The sequence below is a fragment of the Aphanomyces astaci genome (genome assembly GCF_000520075.1).
Source record: "Aphanomyces astaci strain APO3 unplaced genomic scaffold supercont1.3, whole genome shotgun sequence".
Lineage (NCBI taxonomy): Eukaryota > Oomycota > Saprolegniomycetes > Saprolegniales > Verrucalvaceae > Aphanomyces > Aphanomyces astaci.
Genome location: NW_009798266.1, coordinates 1,848,000 through 1,873,396, shown reverse-complemented (window position 1 = coordinate 1,873,396; position 25,397 = coordinate 1,848,000). Strand labels below are relative to the sequence as shown.

Sequence of the window (25,397 nt, the reverse complement as noted above, 5' to 3'; positions counted from 1 at the left end):
GGTCGTCATTATCAACCGCATCGTCCAAGGTGAGTCCATATACATTTAACGACCTTGTCCAACTAAAGCCGTGGTGACCTTGCAGTACCAGGTGGGGTTGCGAAAATTAAAATATGTAAAACGGTATTTTAGGGTCTAATTATACAGTCTTACTTATTAATACCTGGGGATGCTCTTATACATACTAGTAGTGCAATTAGTGCATCAGGATATAGTACGTAGTACTAGTCATCCAGCCCACGCCAGTTAAGAAAGATTGCGGTAATGTCGAATCATGTTTTGCAATTCCACGGATCTTTGACTTGTACTGTATGAACCTGACGGAGGGTGCGACTTGCGATGACCAACTCGACGATGACATGCCACCGTGTATGGTTCACAATGTGTGGCCTTCCGCTCCAACGAACTCCAGATACAATGGACGACAACTAGCGATCATGAACGAGAAGTTTGCGAATTGAAGGAACTGCAAGAAGTATATCGTTGTGGGGTATCAAGGGCGTGAAGTGCATAGTCCATTTTTGCTTGGTCACCCAATAATTGGGTGGGGTGTCTCGAGAAATTGTAAGAAATTTATCGTAGAAACCTTTCGGAATCTGTTTAATTCAGAGTCGCGATTTGAACGTTGCTGCAACTTGTACTCCCAGTGGCGAAACGATGTCCATTTCCGAATGTTATCCGGATATTTGGTCGACTTCAACGCCACAAAGTGCCTTGTGAACACAGATCCAAGATCAAAGCAATGCTGAATGTAGCTTGTACCAATGGTAAGTGAGTATATTGGCGACCCTTTCGCCCTCAATGCATTTGATAGACTTTGTTCTGAGGGTTCCATCTTTTGGCCGACAGGGAGGTCATCATGATGAATCAACATGCCGATCTTTAGGTCGTGAGTGATTGGCTCGGCAAAACCCAGGTTGTTTTGCCCGATTGGCTTGAATTTATGAAATCTAATCGTTTAAACGTAAATAGTCCGGATAATGTTGTATATCCGGATAGACCTTCGAGGGCAGAATTTCGACCAATCCGATTGCCTTTGACGAAGCGCGATGTTCTTCCGATATGTATGGAAGATAATGGCAAAATCAAACTTTCCGCGCGGTGGAGATGGAACAACTTCCGCAGTCGACGCTTCCGATCCTGACGATCCGTGATTCTGTGCTCTTCCCAGGCGCGTACATGCGCATTGCCGTCGGACGCGAGAGCAGCCTTCGCTTAGTTCAAGATTCCCTCTGGGACGCGTTCCACCGATCCCTCGACTCGGCGCAGATCAAGCCTGTGCTGCTTGGCGTGTTCACGGAGCACGGCTTGAAAGAGAATCACACGCTCGGCCAAGTAGGCACCGTGGCGCGCATTATCCAGCTTCAGCGGTCGCGATCGAACCAGACGTTTGATTACTCGATGCTGATCCAAGCGTTAGCGCGCGTGAGCATCGTCGAGGTGACGCAGTCGGACCCGTTTCTCGAAGCGACGGTGCAGTTAGAAAAAGACACCTTCGACGGCAAGACCAAGGTTCCGTTGCAGCAGCTCATTTCCCAAGTGTCGTCGGGGCTGTCCCTCGGAAAGTCCATGCAGCTGATCGCGCCGCGCGTCCAAAACGACCCGAACATTGCGTCGAAACTGAGCGTGTGGTTGGACATGCTGGCGGCGCATATCCAAGCGTCTGCGGCTGAGAAGCAAATGGTGCTCAACGCCATCAACGTCATTCATCGCTTGGAGCTGTTGTGGGCGATGCTACAACACCACAAGGGCAAGGGGGCGGGACAACGCTTGACGATCAAACCACAGCCCATGACTGCCGCCGCCGCCCTCCGCGACACTGACGACAACGCCAAGGCGAATGACGACGACGACGACGTCCGGTCGCTGGAGAAGAAGATTCTGGCGCTGAAGCCGCACTTGTCGGACGAAACCTTCCACATGGCGATCCGCGAACACCGCCGCCTCAAGCGCATGAACGCCAACCAGCCCGAGCACCACGTGATCTTGACGTACTTGGAATTCTTTTGCGCGCTGCCGTGGGCCAACGCCGACACGGACGCCGAGTCCATTTCTTCTTCACCATCGCCATCTTCGCTCGACTTGAGCGCCGTCCAAGCGCAGCTCAACAAGGATCACTACGGTATGCAAAAGGTCAAGTCACGGCTCGTCGAGTACATGGCCGTGCGCAACTTGACCATGCACAACCCGAAAACGCGCACCAAGGGGCTCATCCTGTGCCTCGTGGGGCCGCCTGGCGTCGGCAAGACGAGCCTCGCGCAGTCGATCGCGACCGCCACGAACCGGACGCTCCAGCGCCTGGCGCTCGGCGGGGTCTCGGACGAGAGCGAGATCCGCGGCCACCGCAAGACGTACATTGGCGCCATGCCAGGCAACGTGCTCGTGGCGCTGCAGCGCGCCGGCGTGTCCAACCCGCTGATTGTGCTAGATGAGATCGACAAGCTCGGCGTCAAGGGGCACTCGGCCAACAACGCCGTCGCCCACGCGCTGCTCGAAGTGCTGGACCCGCACCAAAATGATTCGTTCAAGGACCACTACCTGAACGTCCCGTTCGACTTGAGCCGCGTGATGTTTGTCGCAACCGCGAACTCGCTCGACACGATTCCGCGGCCGCTCTTGGATCGGATGGAAATTGTCCATATTGAAGGCTACACGACCGTGGAAAAGCTGGCGATCGCAGAGCAGTACATTGTGCCGCGGCAAGTGACGGACCACGGGCTCACGGCGGCGCCGCTCGAGTTTACAACCGACGCGCTGGAGTATGTGATTTCGCATTATACACGGGAGGCGGGGGTTCGGGATCTGCAGCGAAAGGTAACCTCGTTTTGGCTGTGTGTGTTTCATCCTATAGTGTGGCTGAGATAATGGATGAGGGGGGGGATTGATTGCATGTTTAGATTGGATCGATCTGTCGACATGTAGCAGTGCAAGTAGTGAATGGACAACCCCCCGTGGAAGTGATTGGCGTCGAGATGGTGCAAGACGTGCTCGGCCAAGAAACGGTGCGCAATGACGTGGCGTTGCGAGCGGGCGTCCCGGGGGTGTCGACAGGGCTCGCGTGGAGCAGTGCGGGCGGGTCCATTTTGTTTGTCGAAGCGTCTGCCGTGACCTCCACGAGCAGCCGCGACGCGTCCGCCCCTGTTCCCATCCAGCTCACGCTGACTGGAACCCTGGGCGAGTGCATGAAAGAGTCGGCGCAGTTGGCCGTCACGTGGCTCAAAGTGCACTTGCCGGCGCTACACCCCGTGGATTTCACCGCCGTGAACGAGTTCCATGTCCATTTCCCCGAAGGCGCGACCCCGAAAGACGGACCGTCCGCCGGCGTCGCCATTGTGTGTGCATTGGTGTCGGTACGAAAACCAACAAACACTCGTTCGACATGCATCCCCCCCCTCGCTTTAACGACCTCGTGTATGTAGGTGGTGACCCAGTTGGTGGTGCCCGTGGACTTGGCCATGACGGGCGAAATCACGTTGCGCGGCGTGGTCCTGCCTGTGGGGGGTATCACGCAAAAGGTGCATGCGGCCGCCCGCGCCGGCATCTCGCGGGTGCTGCTGCCGCTGGCTAACCGAAAAGACGGCGACTCGGTGCACGCGAGTGTGCCGTCGGTCGAGTTGATCTATGTGCAGACGATTGCGGACGTGCTCCAAATTGTATTTGGGCTGCCAACGCATTCCAAGGATGATGCTAAAATTGTGACCAGTAGTAGTACTAGTAGTAGCCCCAGGCGCACGAGTCGGTTGTAATATATATATACATGGAAAGGGTGGTGGATTTATAATGTTGTTAGTAGTCGTTAACGCGAGTCTCACGGGGGTGTGGTGAGCGTCGAGATCGTTCGTAGTGGTGGCCATGAAGGCTAGAAGGACAAGGGCGTAAACGAGTTGGACACGTACGGAAAGTACTCGACGGCGGCGGCCGCCGCGCTGTCGTCCACGGCGGCAAACTGCGGCGGCTGCAGGTGCTCGTAGCGTTTGTCCAGCGCTTGGCGGAGCTTCTTATCGCGGCCGGCCTTGGGCTTGAACAGCATCGCCACAAAGTTGACGGGCAGGCCGTAGCGGAGCACCGACTCGACGAACACGCGCACGGCCTTGACATGCATCCACGCGATGAACGTTTCCCCAAAGTGGGCTTTGCACCATCGCAGGAGTCCCGAGTAGAGCCGGTTCACCTGATCACGTCATACATATATATCAGTGAGTGATCACGTCATCCGTACGTACGTACCTCGACTTCGAGCTCGGCAACCAGCGTTTCGTTGGTCGCGTGGGAAGTTGGGTCAAAGGTAAAATCGCGCGCCATGAAGCGCTTTTCGCGCGCCGCGAGTTTGAACTTTTCCACATAATCCAGCAACGTGCCCGGCTCAAAGTTGCCGTCTTGGTCGTACGACCCCGACTGGTACTGTCCCTTGAGGATCGTCACCGTGTACAAGCACGCGTCGCCTTCTTCCAATAGCTTGCTATATAGAGGAACACATCCATGTATGACGTGGCATCACGTCCATGCACCAACGAAAACGAAGGGTTGTCGGTACCGAGACGAGTGGGGGACGACGGGCGAGCCCTTGACGTTGCCGCGCGAGTGCTTGGGTCCGAACTCGGCAATGTCGTCGCCGATACTCGTGTACTCTTGTAGCCACACTGCTTCTTGCGACCTGGAATATATGATAAGAGAAATGGCCAAGATTTGACAAAAGGAGCGTACTTTGGCACGACCACGACCAGCGTTTGGAGGTACTCGGTGTTGACAAAATCGGAGGTTTTGACAATATCCGGCGTCAAAATATCCGCGAGGTTCGTCACAAGCAAGTTGCCGCTGTACAAAATATGTGACATGGTGACATATATATTTTGAAGAATATGTGACATGGTGACATATATTTTGAAATGTATATATAGTGGTGGTGATTTTTATGTACCCTTTTTTCTTTTGGTGGAGAGCCAATTGCTGCTTCTTTTCCGTGTACCGAGTGCTCAGTTGCTTCAACTCTTCCTCGATCTTGCCCACGGACTAGCATCCAACGAGGGATGAGTACAGGGAGAATGGATGGTACCTCTCGTCATCGAGTGGCAAGGAGAGTGGAAGGACGCACGGATTGAATGATGGACACAATCTCAGACAGCGGACGACGGTGCGGGTGCTTGGCTTCGTCCCACGAGAAGTGATGCAAGTACCGCTCCACGGGAACTACAGACACACATGATCCTCCATGAGACACGGGAGAAACGATTGCATGGTTGGAAGTACCGCCATCGACAGTGAGCGCTTCGCCGCCCTTGTTCAAATCGTGAAATTGACGTTCAATCTTGCGCACGGCCCCTTCTACGACGAGGTCGACGCGATGCATGTCTTCACCCAGCGTCTGCGGCAGCATAGTCAAGAGATGGAAGTTGAATCGGCCAACCTACCATTAGCGAGTCCAACGTGCCAACGAGCAAGTCCGACGGCAAGTCCAAACGGTACAGGTCTAAGATTGGCAAACTTGCCACGTGAGCCAAGCACATGTATGCATGCAGGGACGACGCATCTACCGGCAAAGTCATTCTTGGAGGAGGCTGTCTCAGCCTTCAGCTCATTGAAGGTCGCGTCGCTAGACTTGTTGCCTTCATTCGGCACTGCCACAACCCAATAGCTCATGAGGAACGAAGCCTTCTTGTTGTAGTCAGAGGTGGATTTGGTGTAGTCATCCGGATAATCCTAGCTGCCTTTAGGGGTTTGGAATTATATTACACTGCACCAGATATCACAATCAAATGTATTTTAAAGGAATTGGGCTGAGATATCCGGATGATACCCTCTGTGCGGCTGAAACGGCCTTAATTTTAGCCAATCATTCACGTCCAAAGATCGCAGTGCATTTTGGCAGCATGCATGCCGCATCCTTCGACCGTGAAGATGGAGGGGCATGTCTTTAACAAGCTCTAGTAATACTTAAAATTCTTGGTCATCCTCGACGTCGTCGGCGTTCTTGCGCCGCTTGGCGGCTCGTTGGCCGTCTATGTCATCCATGACATCACTCTATCTCACGATCGATCGATCTTTACCTTGAATGGAATTGAGATCTCGCGAAGCCTTGGCGCGCAGCGTATCCAAGTCGTCTGCATCTTCAGCCCACTCCAAGACCAAATGGCGGCCGTACAAGTGCGACGACGACAGCGCCGCGAACGCGCTCTTGGCTTCGGCTTCCGTGAGGAACTCGATGAATGCAAACCCTGCGAATCGTGCATGTCGTCAACCTCCATTTCACTCAATTGCACCTTACCTCGATGTTTGCCGTCAAATTTCTTGGGCATGCGCACCGTCTTGAGCTGGCCGAACGCGGCAAACAGCTCCCGGACGTCTTTGACCGTCGCTTCAAACGCAATGTTGCGGCAAATGACTTTGGTTTTCGGCACATTCGCCGCAGATTTGGCAGCTTGTGCCTTTGCCGGCTGCAATTGCTTCCTCGATACTTTGATGTCCATCGCATGTCCTTCCAACAAGTTGCCTACGCAGCGCGCATCCTTGAGCATTCTCATCCTCATGGCATCATCCCCTTGATGGCGTCCATATGTCGTCATGCGTCCTTACCCTGCAGCGACTGCATGGCCTTCTTTGCCGCGGCCGCCGTGCCGAACTCGACAAACCCAAACCCCATCGACAAGGTCAATTTGCCGCTGCGGTCCTTCTTCCTCGCAATCGTCACTTTGCGCAACGTGCCACACTACTCCCAGTTCACATTATCCAGTCTATATATATATATATATATATATATATATATGTATATAATATGTATATTGACACAAATTTATAACCACAAGAATTCATTTTAATAATATAATAATACCAGCCCCAAAACACCAATATATTACGACCATCCCGTTGAAACCAAAATAAATCCCCATCCCAACCAAGCCAAAATAAACCACCAATCTATTGTCGATTTGATATACATATTTGGGAAGGGGGTGCAATCGAATCGCGCCGACTAAACCGATCCACAATCGATCTGATTGGTTGAATTTCATTGAGAAGGTTTTGATTGGCTAATAATGTTGAGCTCATCTGAGGTAGCCAATCAAATCGATTTAAATTCCAACAAGAAACCACAACACAATGAAATTTCACTCGAAAGCACCAAAATATGATATGCATGCATACACGCGCTTGTAATGAAATAGAAATATAGAAAAAGGATTGCAAAAAACACAATATCCCACCTTTTCAAACGCTGCTTTCAACACAGCCTCGGTGGTGGTAAAGTTGAGATTCTTCACACACAGGGTGTTGTCCAGTTCAGCGACGTTGTCCGCTTCAACATCGGGGCGAGTCGCCGCGGCTGGTCCGTTGCTGGCGGCCTACGTCGTCCGTCCCTGAGTCGTTTAGCTTGATGGAGATGAGGCTGATATTACCTTGAGCTTGTCGCTGTAGGTCATGGTCGCTGGGGCTTTGAACACCTTGACGGGCGCCCACTCGAGGTACAGCGGCACATGCTGGAACTTTTTGTACGCGAGCGTTCGGAACGCCTTGCGGGCCTCCGACGCCTCCATAAACTCGACCAGCGCCATCGTTTTCGACGGCGGCAGCACGAACCGAGCGAGTTCGCCATACGTTCGGAACAGCTGCGCCAACGCGGTTTCGTCCGTCGAGAACGGCAAGTTCTTGACCAACAGCACCGTGCTGCTGCGCTCGGCGCTCGACTTTTTCGTCGCCGCGCCTTCCATCACCTAACAACCACAAAAAAATATATTTTAAATATAATATGCGTTCGATATATATTCCCCCATCCAGTCGACAATCGCAGCAACGTATTTGAAAGAAAAAATGTCGACACGTTTTGAAAACAAATCAATAATATCGTGGAGTGTTTGTATTCTAAACTGGAGCGACATGGATATTTAATTCGTGTATGGTTTATATTTAAAGATAAATATTATTTATTCGTACTCTTTTAGATACGTTTTGATACAAAGTAATTAATTTTAGAGAAATACAAAATAATATTTATAAACTTTATAAGGAATCAATCGAATGTATAGACGAATCGGCCAAAAAGAATGGAGCCAATCAGATTGCAGGAAACCTTCTTCAACATCTAATTAGTGTGAAACTGAAAGGAGCATACCACAGAACCACGTTTTACATGCAAAATTCAGTATAACGAATCGATCGATAGATTTGGAGAATCAAAAGTCAACCAGATTTTTGGGTAAATGGATAATAACGGTAGGTACTTTTAAGGAAGATTAGGTAGGTAGATAGGTAAGTAGGTACCTTGACATCAACGCCTTCTTGTTCAAAGAACGATTGGTTTTCCTGTAACAAGATGGTCTCGCCGATGGCAAGTCGCACGGCCATGTTGCCCGATTCCTTGTCCAATATATCGCCCTTATTCACCTAACCACAAGAGAAGCAGCAGCCTCATGTGAGAGCTTCATCCATATTAACCACCAGCAACACCACTTTCGTTGTCCAAATCATCGAGCCTCGACGGCTTTTCCCAGTCTCGTACCTGCAACCGCGCCGCCAATGCATCGACGGTGGCATCCCCTCGAATGTACGAGGCATTCCACCCGACTTTGGTGTTTGCGAGGGCCTTGCGCTCCGCCTCCTTCCTTTGCTTGTACGTGAGCGTCGACGTGTCCTCCACCCCCACGGGCTCGAGCTTGGCCTTGGCCGCCAATACATGGAGCAGTCGTCCCTGGAACGCTTTCCCGTCCAGCGCCGCGCGCGCCGCGTCCGCCTCGGCCATCGATTGAAACAGCACAAACCCAAATCCCTTGGTACGCTTGTTGTCGTCCAGGGGCATGTGCAGCTCCACAATCGTACCGTACCCGGCAAACAACTCGGTCAAGTCTTCTTCGACGCAGCTGTACGGAAGATTCCGGATAAATAGCCGTGCCGACGGCGCCACTGGCGTTTCGTCGTCGTGGCTGGGTTGGTTTAGTTTGGTCACGGCGTCGTCATCTTCGCTATTGTCATCGCTATTGTCACTGGCGTTGTCTTCTTCATCGTCACTGTCTGCGATACGGCGCACGGTTTTGGCTTTTAAAAATTCCAAGTCGGACATGGTCTGTTTCGATGATGCTTTGGATTTGTCCATGCTGTCGTCGTCACCACTTTCGTCATCGGTGTCGTCACCACCCGTCTTGGCCTTCTTGGCTGATTGCTTGTTGACATCGTGGATCGTGTCCAAGTCCTCGTACTCGTCGTCCGAGTCGTTGCTGTCGTGCAGAATAGACTGGATCGTCTCTGGACCGGCGCCACTCGCCGCGTCCACCACGTCGTCGTTGGCCCAAAACTTGGTCTTCGAACGAGGCTGCATGGTCTCGACAAACTCGTCAAACCCGCCGGCTTCCTTGGACGGCTCTTTGGCCTTCTTCGCATCTGTTGTTGTCGTCGACTCGTCGCCGTCGGCACCCTCCACGACTGGCGCTTGCTTTTCCTTGTACCGTGAACTGCCTTTCGAGTACTTGCTCCATGGACGGTCCAGTTCGTCCGACTCGCGCGGCTGCGCCACTTTCACGTTGATCCGTGTCGTGTCGATGAACGATTTGTCAAAGAACTTTTGCGCCGTCGTGGTTTGAGTCTCGGTTTTGAACCCGACAAACCCAAAGCGCCGCGACTTGCCGTCCTTGGTCTTGACCACACACGCGTCCGTCACCTGGCCATGTGCGGCGAAATGCTTGCGCAGCTTCTCGTCATCCACGTACAAGGGCAAGTTCTGCACAAACAACCGGGTGCTCATGACAAATGTGTATTGCAACTTCACTCCACCAATCCAAGTTTCCACAGACCAATCACACTGCACGTACGAAGCCCTACATTCCTAAATGAATGATGGTCTTTAAATGATTCATTTATTTAGTATTCGTTTAGATCATAGATCAATAATCTCTTGTATTTCCCGCCACAACATATCCGGATACGTAACGCCACGAAAAAGTGCATTTGCCATGGGGTACTACAGCGTCGACGAGTTGCTAGCGGAAGAGGAGCGCGTGCAGTGCGTGTTCCAGACCGAGGCGGCTGGATGTGGTTACATGGATCCTTCTACGGAAGGCGACGATATCCTGCAAAACACAAAGCTGGAGCTGCCGGTGTGGCTGGCGACGGCGTTGGCGAAACATGGAACCGTCGACGTAAGTTCTACTACCGTCAGATCAAAACCAACGATGCGAGCTAACGATGGGGGTGTATGTACTAGGTGCTTGTCCCTACATGCCTCAGTGTACGCTATCGCAATGTGATCAAAGCAGGTCCGTCGGCGGCGAATCTGCGCGACATGAATCCATTCTTTTTCGAGTTGGGGAAGGCCGTGCTTCCGCTGTTGACGAACGAGGCCGACGCCCAAGAAATCGAAGACATCTTGCGTGTGGCCTTCGGCGGCGAGCGGTACAAGCAGATACTGGACCAGTCCATGAACTCGTACGACGAAGACACGACGGAGTTTACACGAAAGCTCACCGAGTTTGAAAAGGACCTGTACGCTGCGGGAGTCAACGACGCGCAGGACTTTCTTCGGTGGCGGGAGCGCAAGAACGACATCATCGAAAGCGCCAAGGTCACTCAAATCAAGAAACGCAAGCGCAAGCACATTTAAGCTGAAACGTTACTAGTTATTCACGCATATTCAGTCGTCGTTGTTGTGACAAGCCACCACCGATCGTCATGTCGACGGATTTGATCGTCGAGTCTCGCCCAGTCAATTAATCAATTTGTATCAAATTGACAATATACCATGGGAATAAGACTTTTATAATTTCATTCATTTGACGGAACCGATCCACAATTGATCTGATTGGTTGAATTTCATTCAGAATATTTTGATTGGTTAATAATTTTGAGCTCTTCTGAAGTAGCCAATCAAATCGATTTAAATTTCAACGAGAAACCACACAGTAAATGAATATTTTCGTTTTTCCTGTTTGTATTTTTAGGGTACTTTTCCAGCTTTTCATGCATATTTGTGTGTTTAAGGGGCCAAAGTGCCGTCAGCGAAATTGCACCTTGAGCACCATGAACCGTCCGTCGACGGGGTCTTCTTCGACGTCGCAAATCGTGCGCACAATATCCTTGAACAGCGACTTGTCATGCGCCGTCACGAGCAGCTTCTTGAGTTTCTTGAGTAAGTCCCTCGTCTTCATGCGCCCGCCGTACCGGATCAGCTCTTCTTGGATCAGCGCCTCCGTCAACTTGGGGGCGGCCGACGGTTTCGATGGGGCGCCAAGTTGGGGCTTCTTGGCATGTCCCTGCTTGTCCCCATCCCCGTCAAACTTGCGCTTCTCCGGATCGGTCGCCGCCGACGCGGCACCGCCGCTCACGCCTCCATCCGCCGCCACCACGAGAGGGACCGCTTCCTTGACGGGGTTGCCGTAAAAGTCAAAGCGCTTGACGACCGTCGTGTCCTTGTCCTGCTTGCTCTCGTCGTCGTCGCTGTCGTCCCGATTCGCGTCGGCGGAGGCGGCGGTCGCGGCGGTGCCCGCGGGGTTCTCGCTCTGCTCCTTCGTCCGCTTCACCAGATCCTGGAGCGCCTTTCCTTCGTCCGTCAGTGGCTTCTTGGTCGCATCGTCTTCGAATTCGTCCTCGCTGCTCTCGGATGCGATGTCGTTCTTGGTCTTCTCCACCTCTTGCTGCCCCTCGTCGTCACTAAAGATCTCGGTGAAATCGCCGCCGTCGTCGCCTGTGGCGTCGACCTCGCTGCCCGATTTCTTGGCCATGGCTCCCCCGCGAGCGCGCCGCGGGGCCTTGGGCTCGGCAAAGATCGTGCTGCCGCCTTCGTCGTCCTCGGTGGACTTGACCGTGCGCAACGCGCCAGTGATCATGGACGTCGACGGCGCCACGTCGTTTCCGTCCTTCCGCTCATGCTTCATCACCCAACGCTCCACCGCGCGCTTCTTCTCCACGGCCATGGATTCCGCTTCCAGCAACGTCAACGTCGGGTACGTGATCGGTTTTTTGAAACGGAACCAGTCCTCCACGGGAAACATCTGGAACTCGTTCTTGTTCGGGACCTTCACCATGAGCATGTACGACGACGTCACTCCACCTTCCACCGTACCGGAGAAGAGCGTCTTCGAGTCGTTCTCTTGGATGATCCAGTTCTTGATGCGGTTGTCCTTTCGGCGTCGGCGCCGCTTCTTCCGCAGCGCGGGGTTCCATCCCTGTGGCTCTTCCTTCACCTCCTCGTCATCCTCAATCTCACGCTCGGGTTCCTTGAACATCTTGATCGGCTGCACACATTTGGACAACGTCGGCATCTGACCTTCGCTGAAGCGGCCGACGTTGTACTTCTTGATCGACGGAATCAACCGCAAAGTGTACTCCTCGTCGAAAACCTCCCCGGCATTGTTCGGCGCAGGAAGTGAGTTTGGACCTCTTCCCACCAGCGACGCCGGGCCGCGGGAGCTCCCGACGCCAAGGCGACGCGGCGCCGCATCAGGTTTCCGTCCCAACGGAATCATGTATCAACCGAAGGTGAAAAACGAAAATGAAACTGTGTGGTGGAGTAGGTCGACATTTTGAAATAAAACGCATCCAACCAATCATATACCTCCATTTCTAGCATTATAGCCAATAATATTCCGATTATGCCATTCCTGCATATCCACATTCGAATGTCGCTTCTTGCCGCCGACTACAGCGACAGCGACAGCAGCAGTGCGTCCGACAACGAAGAGGTTGCGCCAGTGGTGCTTCCTGTGAAGAAGACACCTACCATCGTACTTCCGCGTGTGGACGACATCTTCAAGGAAACCAAAACGCCTTCGTTCCTCGTTAAGCCGAAGAAAGCCAGCTTGGACACATTCGACATCGACAAGGAATCCCTCACAAAGCTGCCGCCCCCGCCTGTGGAGTGGTCGCCGTCGATCGCACGTGTAGATCACGAGGATGAACAGACAGCTTCGAGCGCAAAGGTAGGGTCCATGTATCAGTTCCCTGGCGTCGATCAAGGCATTCCAAAGCGCACGAAGCATTTACCCCGCCAGCATCAGAAGAACGCGAGTGACCACCACGGACATAAGAGGAAAGGGGCAAATGCTGACACGGACAAGGCGAGCGGGAAGGACCGCGTGAAGCAGCAGCGGCTCAAGGGCCAGTCGGGCATCGGCAGCGACTTCAAGTCATGGAAGTCGGAGACAGAGATGAAAATGCGCCAAGGGTTTGACTGAATACAAATCGAAACATGTTTCCTTGTTCCCAGCCTATTCTTCACTCTAGCCACATTATCGACTTCTTGTGATCGAAAAAGAAGGGACTCCGGAGTACTGAGAGTCTATTAATAATAAAATTACTACCTCCCATAGTAGTGCTATTAATAGTATGCAGCCGAGCTCAAATATATTTCCCTTTATCTGGGTATTTACGAAACAAACTACGAAACACACCAGACTTACTCCGAGTACGACGTTGCTACCATGTACAGCCTGCCAACAATCCGGTACACCCAGCAGCAATCACAGGCACGCTTCGCTCATACTATCACTGGCGTTGCAGATTGACTGAAGCAGTTCGGTGTTGGCACGACTGGAGACAATCAACTAATCCAACTGCATCAACTTCGATGTTGGTGACCCCAGGGACATGTCACTTAGCTCCAATCGAACAGTGTTAAATGCACTTCGCTACTGTACAGGTACAGTGTAACTTCATAATCATGATGTTTGTACTGCCAAGACGTCGACCGCCATGTAAATGAGGCACTGCATGCCGCGCACCTCGAGTGGCGCCATAACTTAACGTTAATATTGTTGTTGTGCTAACAGGTGAAATATTGTTGTTGTCATAAGAGGTCCCAGTGCACGCGGAGGTGATGTCCTTAGTCTTGAACACCGACTTTGTGAACAATGCCGCAAAGTATCTCTCCACCTAACGACTGTACTGCCTTGCGACTGCCGTCATTCTAACTAAACGAACGCGAGAGCAAAACAGTTCGTCTAACATGTGCATCACGTTGACTTTCCAGTAACTAGTTATTGTACGAAGTGTGAGGAGTCCGCCGGGATGCACATCATCGGGTCCAGCATACAGTCATGTTGCTGGGTCTCGAAGGTCCGCGCAGTGTCAAGGACGACCGTCTGTCCTGGCAGGAGTTCCCGCACATTTCCTCGCGTCGCGGACTTGCGCAGCACCAGATCCGCCTGGCGCTGCACCGCTTTGGTCAGCGAGGACGGCGCCAACGTCAAGTTGGCGAGCCCGACCACGCGATTCGGGACCACTTGGTCCATCTTGAAGTCCTAGTCGAGCATTTCCATGAACGAAAACCAACGTACCGCCGCTGTTATGCTGGTTGTACCACCACTTCTATGCTGGTGGAGGAGGTACTGTACTGTACGTGTAGCAGCGTCTGTGCTGTGGTTGCCTATGGTGGGGCGTGTTGATATCTGTCCACAGTAAATTACGTAGTACTACTAATAGTATGCATGTTTCGTGATTGTTTCACCATATATCTAAGATATATAAAATTGGAGTAGCCAATAGCGTGGATTCGTGATTCGATTCGACGGGGTCTGGAAATTCATCCACATTAGCAGTCTTCATTAATATTTTACTTCGAAGTACAGTAGAATTATTTTCTAAATCTTATCATTATATCATTCGTCAATCCGGCAAACCAAGTATCAATTGCTTGGGTATCTACAGTAGCTAGCTATATACAGTAAGTAGCTACATCATCATCGAGTCTGGCTATAACCAAGTACTACTGTAGTTAGTATATATATTATCGACTACTACCTAGATGGCATCAATGTCGAGTGGCGACAGCCGTCCGTCCTTGATCATGTCAAAGCCCCCCTCTTCCACTTCCTCCGTCTTCTTCTTCGTGTCTGCCGTTGAAAAATCCACCAAATCATTGGCCGTCCCCTGGTCTAGCACCTCCTTGGCATGGCGGCGCTCCTCATTGATCATCCCCCCCCCATCCTCTCGAGGCAGTCCCGCACTCGTGACCTTCTTCACCGTACCTTCGCGCACTTGCATCCACGTCGTCCACATCTCGTCCATGTCGCGCGGCGCTTGCTCCAGCAGCCATCCCATCTGCCGCCGAGTCGTGTCCAGCACCGGGTTGAACCCCATCTGCGTCGCCCCCGACCGCTGCCAGTGCAAGTCGAGCACCATGAATGCCATACTAAACAGCCGCTCGAACGCCCTTCCATCGTCATCGTCAAACACTTTCCAAAACGGCGTCCGGGACACCCGCTCCGCCACTTGCATGCTCAGGATCGTGTCGACCCCCGTCTCGGCGTGCAGAATCAGTGAGCTCGACGTCGCCGGCGCCGCGTCCAGCATGAGCAGCTTGAGCATCATGCGCATGACGTTTATCGCGGCCACGGGGAACGGGTACCGATTACCCCCCGAGAGGGCGTTCCGGCGGAGCATCGTCTGCGCCTTGTCCTTGTACTCGTGCACAAAGAACGCCAGACACTCGACGGACAAGAGCCCCCCGCCACGGAACCCCCCCAGCGGGTCCTTGGTGTGGAAGCCGCTTTGAAGCCACCGCGACGACCGCAGCAACGCCGCCACATCCACCGAGTCCGCCGCCTCTAGCGCCAAGTTGGCCGAGTAGTCGGCCGCCGTCTCGTCCAGCGGCAGCAGTCCGTCCCACAGTTTCTTGAGCACCGACACATGGTACGGCTGCGAGACGTCGACGGGCACGTCCAGACGCCCGCGGACGCCCTCCATCGTCTCCACTTTAGCCTGGAGCTTAGACCGCCGCGCCGTCAAATGCTGGCGGATGTCGTGAAGGATCGTCGCTTGGTGCACAATTAGCAGCTCCACGACGCCCGCACCTTCTTCAGCCTGTTGCTTCAACTTGCGCATCGCGTGGGCTTCCGCCGCTAGCCGGTCTGCAATCTCACTCGGGTATTCGTTGTACACCTACATACACAAACACGTCGTCATACACCACACAGAGAAACGTACGTTCTAGTAATACTAGTAGTACCGTGGACGGGAACCGATGCTTGACGGGGACGTGCCCTGCCACCGGAAAACGTCTGATCGCGGGCTCGTCCAGTTCAGAGAATCGGTACGTCCGTGCCGATCGCAGCAGCAGCGGCGCCAGCAGAAGACTCAGCGACTGCGGACTCAGGCCGTTCTTGGCACTGAATTCCGGCTCCAACGCCCGAGCAAACAAGTGCAAGAGGCGCTCAAGCACTGGTTTCACATACCACGGGAGGTCGTTCACGAGCAGCCGAAGGTGGCGGACGGCCTGCTTGTCATCGGGGGCTTTCGCGGCGGCCAAGAATGCGTCCGCGCGGTCCTCGGTGAGCAGGGGGTCGGGTAGTTCCCACAGGTACTGCAACAAGACCGAGATGACTTCGTGGGGGTCGATGGCCATACTTTTATGGAACCCGCCGAGCTCTTCGATGGCATCACGGAGGTCCAGCACGTGCTCGGACGCCAAGTGCACTTGAAATAGCCCCGGCGTCGCCAACTTCCGGTGCAAATAGCACACGCACGCCTCTACCACGTCCGGCAGGCCCAGCGACGTGTCGAAGCGCGCGAGGCCGCACAGGAACGGATTGCACACGACTTCGAGCAAGGGCGCGCCGAACACGTCGTACTCGGGGAGGCCGATCTCGAGGAAGCGCAGCACGGCCGACGCGGCGTCGTCCAGCGCTTGCGATGTTTTGGCCCGGCTCAGAACGGCCGCGAGGGGGTTCCCGTTCGTGGACTTGTCGAATTCGTGGTTGAGCTCGCGGTGCGACATGAGCTTGGCCGCGAGGAGGTTGCACTCGTAGTCTTCTCCCGATAGCCGCACGCGACCTTGCACCATGTCCTCGGGATCGATCAGGTCGGCGGGCGGCGCCACGGCGGCCTGTGCCATGGGCTTGGGCAGAGGCGTCAGGAACGGCTGGATGTCGGGCGACAGGTCCAAGCGCGGGTCGTTGACGAGGAACCCGAACGAGAGTGTGTCGAGGCCCTCAAGAAGCCCGAGGAACACTGCTACTTCGTCCTGCACGTAAAAAGGTAAAGTGAACAAAATTTGGAGATTGAGCTTTTGTACCTGTTGACGGAACAGGGCATGTTCGGTGAAGTACGACACGAGGAGGTCCTGGTTGGCCTCGTTCAGGGTCACCTTCATGCATTCGAGCAGGATGTGCGTGTTCAGGGCTTGGCGGAGGAAGGCGCGCACCTTCCCTTCGTCTTGATGGACATTCGACAGATCGTTGGCCGTGCGCACACACGCAAGGAAGCCGCGCACGTTGCGCGGTAGCTCGGGCTCCAAAGACGATGTCGCGAGCTGGACTGCTTGCTTAGACAAATTTGCGCTCCCGGCGCCATCCTCGCCGCACGCCATGCGCTGCTGGTGAATCGCACCCAGTCGAGTGCACGTCCACTTGAGCAGTCCGAAGAACTTGACCGATTGCTGGTCATCGTTCTCAACGCGCCGGAGGCCGTGCGAGAAGCACCTATCCAGCGTCGCGCACAACTTGGACACCGCCTGGAGGTCGTCGTTGAGGAGGAGAGGTTTCTTATGCTTGTCGTCATCAGTGCTCTCCATTGTGGCGGACGATGCGGCGTGCGTTTGCGCAACTTGTTGCTGAACCACTAGCTGCAGAACCTCCGCAACGGAGGACTTCAAGTCGTCGAGCATGACACCTCGCTGGCTTCGGCTGAGGAGACGTAGCTTGGCCTGGCGACGTTCCCTGTTAAATTTTTGTTCTTCTGTCTCTTCGACGTCGCTGGGAACACCCCAGTACGCACTCAGTTGCCGCCATAGGTCCATCTTGAGCGAGCTCAAAGCAAGGATCGAATGAATCGGCAAATGCAGAGAACGTCGAAAGATCGCTTCGGTTCATTGACGTGATTTCATTGGTCAAAATTTGGCCATTCGATTTTCGAAACACAGCCAACTTCGTAATCTTTTCAACCAATCCAAACACAAGACTATTTAGTGCGAATTCGTTGAGCTCTTTTGACTTAGATTCGTCAACGCATAGCCAGTGCACTTCAATGTGCAATGTCCGCCATTCCATACAGGTAGCGCCATTTTGAAATTGCCTTCAACATGCATATGGAGCTTGTGTCGTGGGTCATCTGCGCTGGGGTCAGCATGGTGCATGCAATTCCAACGCCGCCAGTCTCTTCGACATTCTTCCTTCAGCGTCAACTTGTTCATGAACACAACGTCCTCCGCGATGCCCACGACCTTCGCCCGATCGCCTGGAGCGACAGGTTGGCGTCAATCGCTCAAGCCCACGCCACTTCATGTCCACGCTACGACGTGAATCCCAACTTTGTAGACGGTCTCTTTGCCACGGTGGACCAGGTGGCTCCATGCAGCAGCATCGCATGGGAACACGACGACGACAACGATGGCTTCACAAACTGCTCTGGTCCTGCGTGGACATGGTATACCACCGGCGCGTCTCACTGGGACTACACATCGCAGTTGTGTTTGGAGGACACAACAAAGTGTAGATCCTTCACAAACATGCTCAGTCCATCCGTTCGTTCCGTTGGTTGTGGCTGGTCCACTTGCTCAGCTGCTCAATCCTCCAAGTTGTCCCTTGTGTGGTGTGTTTACGACGGCGCCCAAGCCTTCCCTATCATCCCCCCACGCTCCCTCGCGTTGAATGACTTGATGCAACGGTTGCCAGTACCGCCCCCACCATCCCCCCTGTGTCCCCCTCGCATCCGTCGATCCTGGGAAGCAACTTCTACAAACGATCAACACCTGTTTGTCCAAGCGGTGGCACTCGCCATGGATCGCGGGTTCCACCAACTCTTCGTGGACATCCACGCCGAAACGCTGGGCGAGGCGCACGACAGCTGCGTGTTTCTGCTGTGGCACCGCAAGTTCATCTTGGGGTACGAGAATATGCTGCGGTCGCTCGGTCGTCGATTCGCGTGTGTGACGCTGCCCTACTTTGACTACATCCAGCACAACCTCAACTACCTCCACGGCAAGTGCACGTCCCTCGAGTCGTGCTCGCCCTTCTTAGCCGGACTCGGGGGCTCCACCAGCGGCCATTTGAGCTCCCAGCCGCTCGCCGGGTTTGCGTTCAGCCACTTCAAGTGCGTCGACGCCTTTCCCGCATCCCATGCATGTGCAGTGCCTGGCTCCGACTGCATGCGCTGCATCCCCCGCGGCGCGTGGACGCGCACGTACTTCAACTCGACCGCGCTGTCGTTCACGTCCATCAAGCGCGTCTTGTTTGACGCCGATGACGGCATGACGGCGCTGTCCCTGCGCATCGAGCGGTCGCCCCATGATGTGTTTCACTTTACGCTGTCCGCGGCGCTGGCCAACTTCGTCGTGGCAGCGCTAGACCCCGTCTTTTACGGCCACCACGCCACCATAGACATTTTGGCGGCGATCCACCACCGATGCCGCGTCCGTCCACTCAAATTGACGAAAGAACAAGCCAAATTGCACCCGGGGAACTTTCAGGGATGTGTGATCAACAATACGATGGTGGTCAAGGCGACGTCCCCCGTGGGGTTGCGGCTGCCAGTCGACGGCGTGCCGACCAGTGTGGACGAGTACGCTGTCACGCGGCCGTGGTTTCAGCATGTGCCACTCACGTACGGAGACATTGCCGACACGACCAACTTGGGAGTGCACAGCTACCGGTACAACCTCACGGGGTTGTTGGGTACGTTGTACAGCCACTGCGACCACGCTGGCATGAATCACACCGCCAACATGGAGCTTCAAGCCAACTCGGAAGACTATGAGGATGATGACCAACACGTTGTGATGGACGTGACGGACGTAGACAGCCTCACGTTTCTCGCGTGGCGCTACGATGTGCTGGTGCAAGCGAGGGCGCAAGGTCTAGCCGACGCCGACGCCGACGACGAGATGGACAAGATGGTCGTGATGGTGTACGAGCACTGCTTGCCAGGGACGCACTCGGAGTACCCAGAGGACTTCAAAGCCATGTGGAAGATCCAAGGAGGCGAGCCGTCAAAGGCCATGTTGGACGGCGTGCTCAGCGGCGCCACGCCCATTCGGATTCAAGGATGGGCGGGTTTGAACCAACGGTACTTTGGCTGTACTGGCGAAAGAATTGATAATTCGATCAAGACGTCAATAGTGTAACGTCGTCAGTTTGCACTTGTTGTTTTTGTGCAAGACGCCAAGGTTTTAAATTGTTCAAGCGACACATCCAGACATACTATTAATAGTACTTGTGCGTGCACTTTCTATCGTTGCATGACGGTCATGTTTGGAGGTGAGTGGTTTAGTTGCCTGTACTATTGTTTGGCATAAAATGCACTGCTGCAAGGTGCTCACATGACGTGTAGCGACGTCACTCCAGTGGCGTCATAGGGTTATCGACCAATCAGAACAGACGTCACTGTTGACGTCAGTTTACGACCAAGCTCGATTGGCGTGCGGCGTGCTTGGCCATGGACACCAGAAGTTCCTTCTGCAGAGCGTACGTACTGTATGTATAGCATTAGATATAGTATAGTCAGAGTAGTCATGCATGTAGATTACGCCAATCAATCAGTTTACAATTTCCTCTGCGTTATCAACTCCCTACAGTTGGTAGCACGCACGGTTGACAACAAGGACTTACTTCCAAGGGCATAGCTCGTAGGTTGTAAGGTTACTCTATCTAGCTCAGGCGAAGGTTCAGTTGCGACCTTTCACGGCGGCTAGTGTTGAGTTAGTGATCGCTCAGGTGTTCTTTTATTACGACGGCACTCTCCTTAGTATCCGGCATCAGGGTCGGTAGAGGTTGAGTCGACAGTTAATAAAGACATTTGTTGCGTGTGAAGTTTATTGTCACCGGACCCCCATTTTATGGGCAAGAACAAGAAGGCCGCGAAAGAAGCGGTTGCGAGTGGACGCGAAATCAAGCGCGAGCGAAACGATCTTAAGCGAAAGGCTACCCAAGTACCTGACCGCCTAGTTTCGTTTAAGACCATCCAATATCTCGACGAGCCTGACGTTGAGAATTTGGACGCGATAAGAAAGAGCCTCAGTGAGAAGCTCCAAGCAACCCAGCGAGTCGACGAGCGTTTCAAGCGGGATCTGGTCCGACTTAACGGGACGGTCGGAAGTATCCGGATTAAGTGCGTTTTGGACAAAATCGTTGAAGTCCAGACAAATTTGGCAGTTGCGTCAAGTTTTTTGGAAGAAGAAATCAACAGCGCACTTTTGTCAAAACCGGTTCCGGTTGATTCGAGCCTGATGATCTCCAAGAGCGTTTGCGCGATCGCTTGTTCACGCTTCAGCAGCGCTCGTGCAGCAACTTGTTCGAGTACGTGGAGAAGTTCCGCAGAGTGTGCACAGACGTTCAAGAGTTGTCAGAGTTAGACAAAGTGACGTTTTTACCCGTGGTTTAAAGCTCAAAACCCGGGAGGAAGTGAAGTACCGGCAGTGCAAGTCGTTGACGAGTGCGATCAAGGTAGCTCTGGAGTACGAGCGAGCACATGTGGTGTCGTTGTCGCAGCGTCATGACAAGTCCATCCGCGGTGGTTGAGCGGATGCAGATGAGGTAGGATCCACCTCCTGCTCCTCCATAGTCGAACGAGTCAGCGGACATGGAGGTCGACAACATCAACGTTCGCAAAGCCCGAAAGAAGGACCGCAGTAAGTTGCGCTGCTTCAATTGCCAAGGTTTTGGGCACTTTGCAGCTGCGTGCCAAAAGCCGAAGAAAACGATCTCGGGTAATGGACCTCCAGGCAGGCAAAACAACGTAGAAGCCGAAGAAGCACCAAGCGACAAAGATGTGGAGTACATCACGTTTGGTGCCATGGAAGAAAACGGTGCTGAAGGCGTTGCGGTGTCGAAAGCGCAAGTCGGACGATGTCCGGAGAGCGGCAGAATGCCATTGATGGTAAAGTCTGGCGTAATGAATGGCAAAGTCGTAAAAATTCTTATTAACTCTGGAGCAACAAATTCGCTCTCTCGACACCGGTTGGGCAAACATGTCATTCGCTCCAAGGCTGTTCGCATCTCGGGCTACGAGTGATTGGGTTTCCATCATCTTTGGTGTCCCCAAGAAGGATGAGAACGGGAAGATGCCGTCACGTCAAGTGTGGTTGAAGACGGCAACGGCAAACACGCCAATCCATTGGGTTCTTGACTACAGGCATGTGAACTCCCAGTCGGAAATCCCCAAGATCCCTTTACCCAACATCGAGGACCTATTCAGCAAGATGTTTGGATGCGTGGTCCTTACAAAGATCGACCTTGCGTCCGGGTACCATCAAATGCTTGTGATTCCACATGCACGCAAGTACACGGCATTTCGCACGCACAAGGAGATATTGCAGTGGTGTGTTGCCCCGATAGGAATGGCTGGGATGCCAGGAATTTGGTCACGCCTCATGCGTTCACTTTTCGACAAGTTCCCGTTTGTAGTTGTGTACTTGGACGACATTTGCATTTACTCCAAGTCTATGGAGGAACACACTCAGCATTTGCGCATTGTCTTAGAAGTCCTGCGCAAGGAAAAACTGTATGCGCGGCTTGAGAAGTGTGCGTTTGCTGTGGACAAGGTTGACTTTCTGGGCCACACCATCTCTGCTGATGGCCTGCAAGTTGACGCAAGCAAAGTGCACGTGATTGAGAAGTGGGCTTCTCCCACGAATCGCAAGGAGCTGTTGAGTTTCCTGGGCATGGCAGGGTATTACCGCAGTTGTTGATGGACTTGCCTTCCCCAGGGGAGGAGTGCGTTGGTAGTGTCGAAGTCGAAGTTCCTCAACAACTCGTCATCCATCACGCGGAAGAAGTATCGTACAGCATGGTGAAGATGGACTCGAACCTGAAAAACGGTTCCTGAAGGCGTACGAGAAGACGAAGGAGTTTGCCAACGACAATAAGTTCGTAATGAATGATGGACTCTATTTCGTCAAGTCGAAAGACCAAGTTTGGAAGTTGTGTGTGTCGAACGACGACTACTTGAAAGGCGAGATCATTTCGCAGAGTCATGACACCAGCATAACGGCGCATCCAGGTGTGCGTCGAACGCAACTTCACATTGCACAATGTTACTACTTGGTGGGACTTGAGGATGACGTCAAGCTCTACGTCGCTGCTTGCGAAATCTGTGCACGCTACAAGACAAGCAGTGCCAAAGCCAACGGCAAGATGATTCCCATCAAGTCGCCAGATGAGTGTTGGCACACGGTTTCCATCGACTGGATCACGGGCTTGCCTGTATCCAATGGCAAGGATGCGATCATGACGTGCGTGGACAAGACGTCCAAACGACCCAAGTACTGTGCTACGACGTCGACTGTCGATGCTCCTCAAGTGGCCAAGGAATTCTTCGACACAATAGTGCGGTACCATGGCCTACCGGCGGTCATTATCAGTGATCGTGACTCCAAGTTCACCAGCCAGTTTTGGCAGCAGCTCATGAAGATCATGGGAGTCAAGCACTTCATGACGACTGCTGGAAGGGCGATGGAGCCACAGAGCGCCAAAATCGGACACTCGAAGATGCGTTGCGCTGCCAAGTCAGTTACCTCGGATATGACTGGTCAGAGCACCTCGGCACCATTGAGTGTGCGCACCAAGGATTGATTCAAGCGTCGACGGGACTCATTCCATTCGAAGTGGACACGGGCAGAAAGTTGCGTAACCTCGTTCTTAATCAAGTTGAAACTTTGAATGAGTACGCGAAGAACTTTTCCGAACAACGTAAAGCATTAGTCAAGATGGCACTTGAGAACCTTGACAAAGCACAGGCTCGTCAAAAGAGCTACAGGGGAATTCAGAATGCAAGGCCTACTTTTACCTTCGACTTTTCGACCTTTGCATCATCTGATTGGTTACTGTACTTCGAAATTCGGTTTTCATTTCGACCAATGGCATCCGGGTAGTCAAAATAATATTCAAATCACTGTTGAAATGATTTAAATTTTGGAGGAGATTAAATTATGCGTCAACTTTTGATGTGTTGAGTTCTATTGTCGAAGTCAAATTCTTGCATTTTGGCAGGCCATTTAATCATAGAGTGCCAATTATAATTGATACAGCAAACACGGAACAAGCGTAAGCGTTTGACGCGGTGGCGCAATGGTTTAGTGCGACGGCATAACAATTACTTCCTTTGTCCCACATTAATATGCCAAAAGAAAAACACACTTTTTCTACATTACTGTGAACAAATTGATTTTATTGGCTCATCAGGATATACAAGATTTTCATTGGTCATTAAGTCCTAGCCTACAAAAGAAGGGACACAAAACAAGACACATTCTGCATCAGAAGTCCAGCGCGTCGCAAAGCGGCCTACTTCAGGTGAGGCAAGACGTAGTGGTTGCCTTTGGATCAGTCGCATCACTGACTGAAACGTGGGAAAGACGCTCTCGAGCTTCTCTTACCTCAGCTCTTCGAACGCAGCGAGGGTCGAGCGAATCACATCGTCGACAGTGCGACTCATGGACTTGTACTGTAGGGATTGAATCGATGCGAAGAAGCCGAGGTCCAGTATAGAGGAAGGACCCCGGGTTCAATTCATGGGGAGTGTCAAACTTTTTCCTATTTTTTTTTAAATCATTGCGGCTCATACAAAAATCTAATGATATAAACACACCGTACAAAATCGAATGATTGACAATCCATTGGCTCCTGAGGAAGTGCCTTTTCAAAGCTGCCACGAATCGTCTCCGTGGACACCATGTCCCAAGCGGCGATGGCTCTCTTGATCAAGGCCAACCGTTTTTGACGAGCGGTAAGTGAAAATGGATCGTCGTCATATCCCGTGATGATGTCTTCGTAAAGCCACAGTTCCCGTAGGCGCCGCTTGAAAGGAGCCATCACGCTGACGTCAAGGGGTTGGCATATGGACGTCGAATTCGGCGGCAATGGGCAGAGGTGCGATCCAAGCTCTTCGTTGACAATTTTGTAGGAAGCCTCAGACACGTGCGATTCGAAATTATCCACAAGGATAACGGACGCTTCTTCGATGTCGTCATGCAGCACCGTGCGCAGGTAAGTCTTCCAAACGCGACCGTCCATCCAGGCTTTTTCTTGAACAGCGTAGGAGTGACCGTCGGGAAAGGTCGGAAACTCATTCGCATCAATGCGGCCACCAGGTATACCCTTCATGATGAATAAAGTAGGAAGCTTCGTTCCATCCGCTTTGGCAGTCAAGACTGCAGTCATTCGCATGGAGTGCTTCTCCCCCGACGAGATCTTCGAGCTGCCACCGCGAAGAGCCCAAATGTAGTTAGGCGGCATATCGTAATATATACATGTCTCGTCTACGTTGTACACGCTTTCCGACCCATGGGCACGATACTCACGATGAAATTCTGCCGCAAAGATGTCGCGCGTGTCCTCCAGTCCTTCCTGGCTCCGTTTTCTTGTACCAGGTCGTTGTCTCGAAAGTCCATGTCGAGCGGAAAAGCGTCGGAGGAGGAGGAGGGGGTTGTATCCAGTGCCCGTCTTCTTGTTAGCCAAGTACGATACGAGCCATGCACGCTGGTTACGCTTGAT

General features: G+C 52.9%; 8 protein-coding genes across 12 annotated transcripts; 4 read left to right on the top strand and 4 right to left on the bottom strand.

The window, feature by feature from the left end:
- Nucleotides 1-1,073: 1,073 nt before the first annotated feature.
- On the top strand, nucleotides 1,074-3,774 carry H257_02221 (ATP-dependent protease La). 3 transcript variants are annotated; one of them, XM_009825763.1, is made up of 3 exons: nucleotides 1,074-2,814; nucleotides 2,898-3,350; nucleotides 3,420-3,774. In XM_009825763.1, the coding sequence occupies exons 1-3, from the start codon at nucleotides 1,108-1,110 to the stop codon at nucleotides 3,744-3,746; spliced, it is 2,487 nt and encodes an 828-aa protein (XP_009824065.1). In that variant the 5' UTR covers nucleotides 1,074-1,107; the 3' UTR covers nucleotides 3,747-3,774. The 3 variants fall into 3 exon arrangements, with proteins under 3 accessions (XP_009824065.1, XP_009824067.1, XP_009824066.1); XM_009825765.1 differs by having other exon boundaries at nucleotides 2,898-3,774; XM_009825764.1 differs by having other exon boundaries at nucleotides 1,074-3,350.
- H257_02220 (hypothetical protein) lies at nucleotides 3,753-5,689 on the bottom strand. The gene is made up of 9 exons (XM_009825762.1): nucleotides 5,532-5,689; nucleotides 5,409-5,467; nucleotides 5,248-5,362; nucleotides 5,093-5,187; nucleotides 4,919-5,010; nucleotides 4,705-4,815; nucleotides 4,535-4,654; nucleotides 4,228-4,459; nucleotides 3,753-4,171 (listed from the first exon to the last, which is right to left on the bottom strand). Exons 1-9 carry the CDS (start codon nucleotides 5,635-5,637, stop codon nucleotides 3,860-3,862), a joined length of 1,242 nt encoding a protein of 413 aa, XP_009824064.1. The 5' UTR covers nucleotides 5,638-5,689; the 3' UTR covers nucleotides 3,753-3,859.
- A 52-nt stretch (nucleotides 5,690-5,741) lies between these two features.
- On the bottom strand, nucleotides 5,742-9,751 carry H257_02219. Of its 2 annotated transcripts, XM_009825761.1 has the most exons (8): nucleotides 8,492-9,751; nucleotides 8,254-8,376; nucleotides 7,392-7,706; nucleotides 7,200-7,337; nucleotides 6,571-6,703; nucleotides 6,263-6,487; nucleotides 6,045-6,212; nucleotides 5,742-5,996 (listed from the first exon to the last, which is right to left on the bottom strand). In XM_009825761.1, the coding sequence occupies exons 1-8, from the start codon at nucleotides 9,725-9,727 to the stop codon at nucleotides 5,932-5,934; spliced, it is 2,403 nt and encodes an 800-aa protein (XP_009824063.1). In that variant the 5' UTR covers nucleotides 9,728-9,751; the 3' UTR covers nucleotides 5,742-5,931. The 2 variants fall into 2 exon arrangements, with proteins under 2 accessions (XP_009824063.1, XP_009824062.1); XM_009825760.1 differs by having other exon boundaries at nucleotides 6,045-6,487.
- A 150-nt stretch (nucleotides 9,752-9,901) lies between these two features.
- On the top strand, nucleotides 9,902-10,760 carry H257_02218. 2 transcript variants are annotated; one of them, XM_009825759.1, is made up of 3 exons: nucleotides 9,902-10,121; nucleotides 10,187-10,407; nucleotides 10,460-10,760. In XM_009825759.1, the coding sequence occupies exons 1-3, from the start codon at nucleotides 9,936-9,938 to the stop codon at nucleotides 10,596-10,598; spliced, it is 546 nt and encodes a 181-aa protein (XP_009824061.1). In that variant the 5' UTR covers nucleotides 9,902-9,935; the 3' UTR covers nucleotides 10,599-10,760. The 2 variants fall into 2 exon arrangements, with proteins under 2 accessions (XP_009824061.1, XP_009824060.1); XM_009825758.1 differs by having other exon boundaries at nucleotides 10,187-10,760.
- A 125-nt stretch (nucleotides 10,761-10,885) lies between these two features.
- H257_02217 (hypothetical protein) lies at nucleotides 10,886-12,456 on the bottom strand. The gene has a single exon (XM_009825757.1). The coding sequence runs from the start codon at nucleotides 12,441-12,443 to the stop codon at nucleotides 10,974-10,976; it is 1,470 nt and encodes a 489-aa protein (XP_009824059.1). The 5' UTR covers nucleotides 12,444-12,456; the 3' UTR covers nucleotides 10,886-10,973.
- A 77-nt stretch (nucleotides 12,457-12,533) lies between these two features.
- H257_02216 (hypothetical protein) lies at nucleotides 12,534-13,182 on the top strand. The gene has a single exon (XM_009825756.1). It carries the CDS (start codon nucleotides 12,570-12,572, stop codon nucleotides 13,149-13,151), a length of 582 nt encoding a protein of 193 aa, XP_009824058.1. The 5' UTR covers nucleotides 12,534-12,569; the 3' UTR covers nucleotides 13,152-13,182.
- Nucleotides 13,183-14,657: 1,475 nt separating this feature from the next.
- H257_02215 (hypothetical protein) lies at nucleotides 14,658-17,745 on the bottom strand. Its single transcript, XM_009825755.1, has 3 exons — nucleotides 16,988-17,745; nucleotides 15,923-16,936; nucleotides 14,658-15,855 (listed from the first exon to the last, which is right to left on the bottom strand). The coding sequence occupies exons 1-3, from the start codon at nucleotides 17,708-17,710 to the stop codon at nucleotides 14,716-14,718; spliced, it is 2,877 nt and encodes a 958-aa protein (XP_009824057.1). The 5' UTR covers nucleotides 17,711-17,745; the 3' UTR covers nucleotides 14,658-14,715.
- Nucleotides 17,746-17,879: 134 nt separating this feature from the next.
- H257_02214 (hypothetical protein) lies at nucleotides 17,880-20,103 on the top strand. Its single transcript, XM_009825754.1, has one exon. It carries the CDS (start codon nucleotides 17,993-17,995, stop codon nucleotides 20,030-20,032), a length of 2,040 nt encoding a protein of 679 aa, XP_009824056.1. The 5' UTR covers nucleotides 17,880-17,992; the 3' UTR covers nucleotides 20,033-20,103.
- Nucleotides 20,104-25,397: the final 5,294 nt, after the last annotated feature.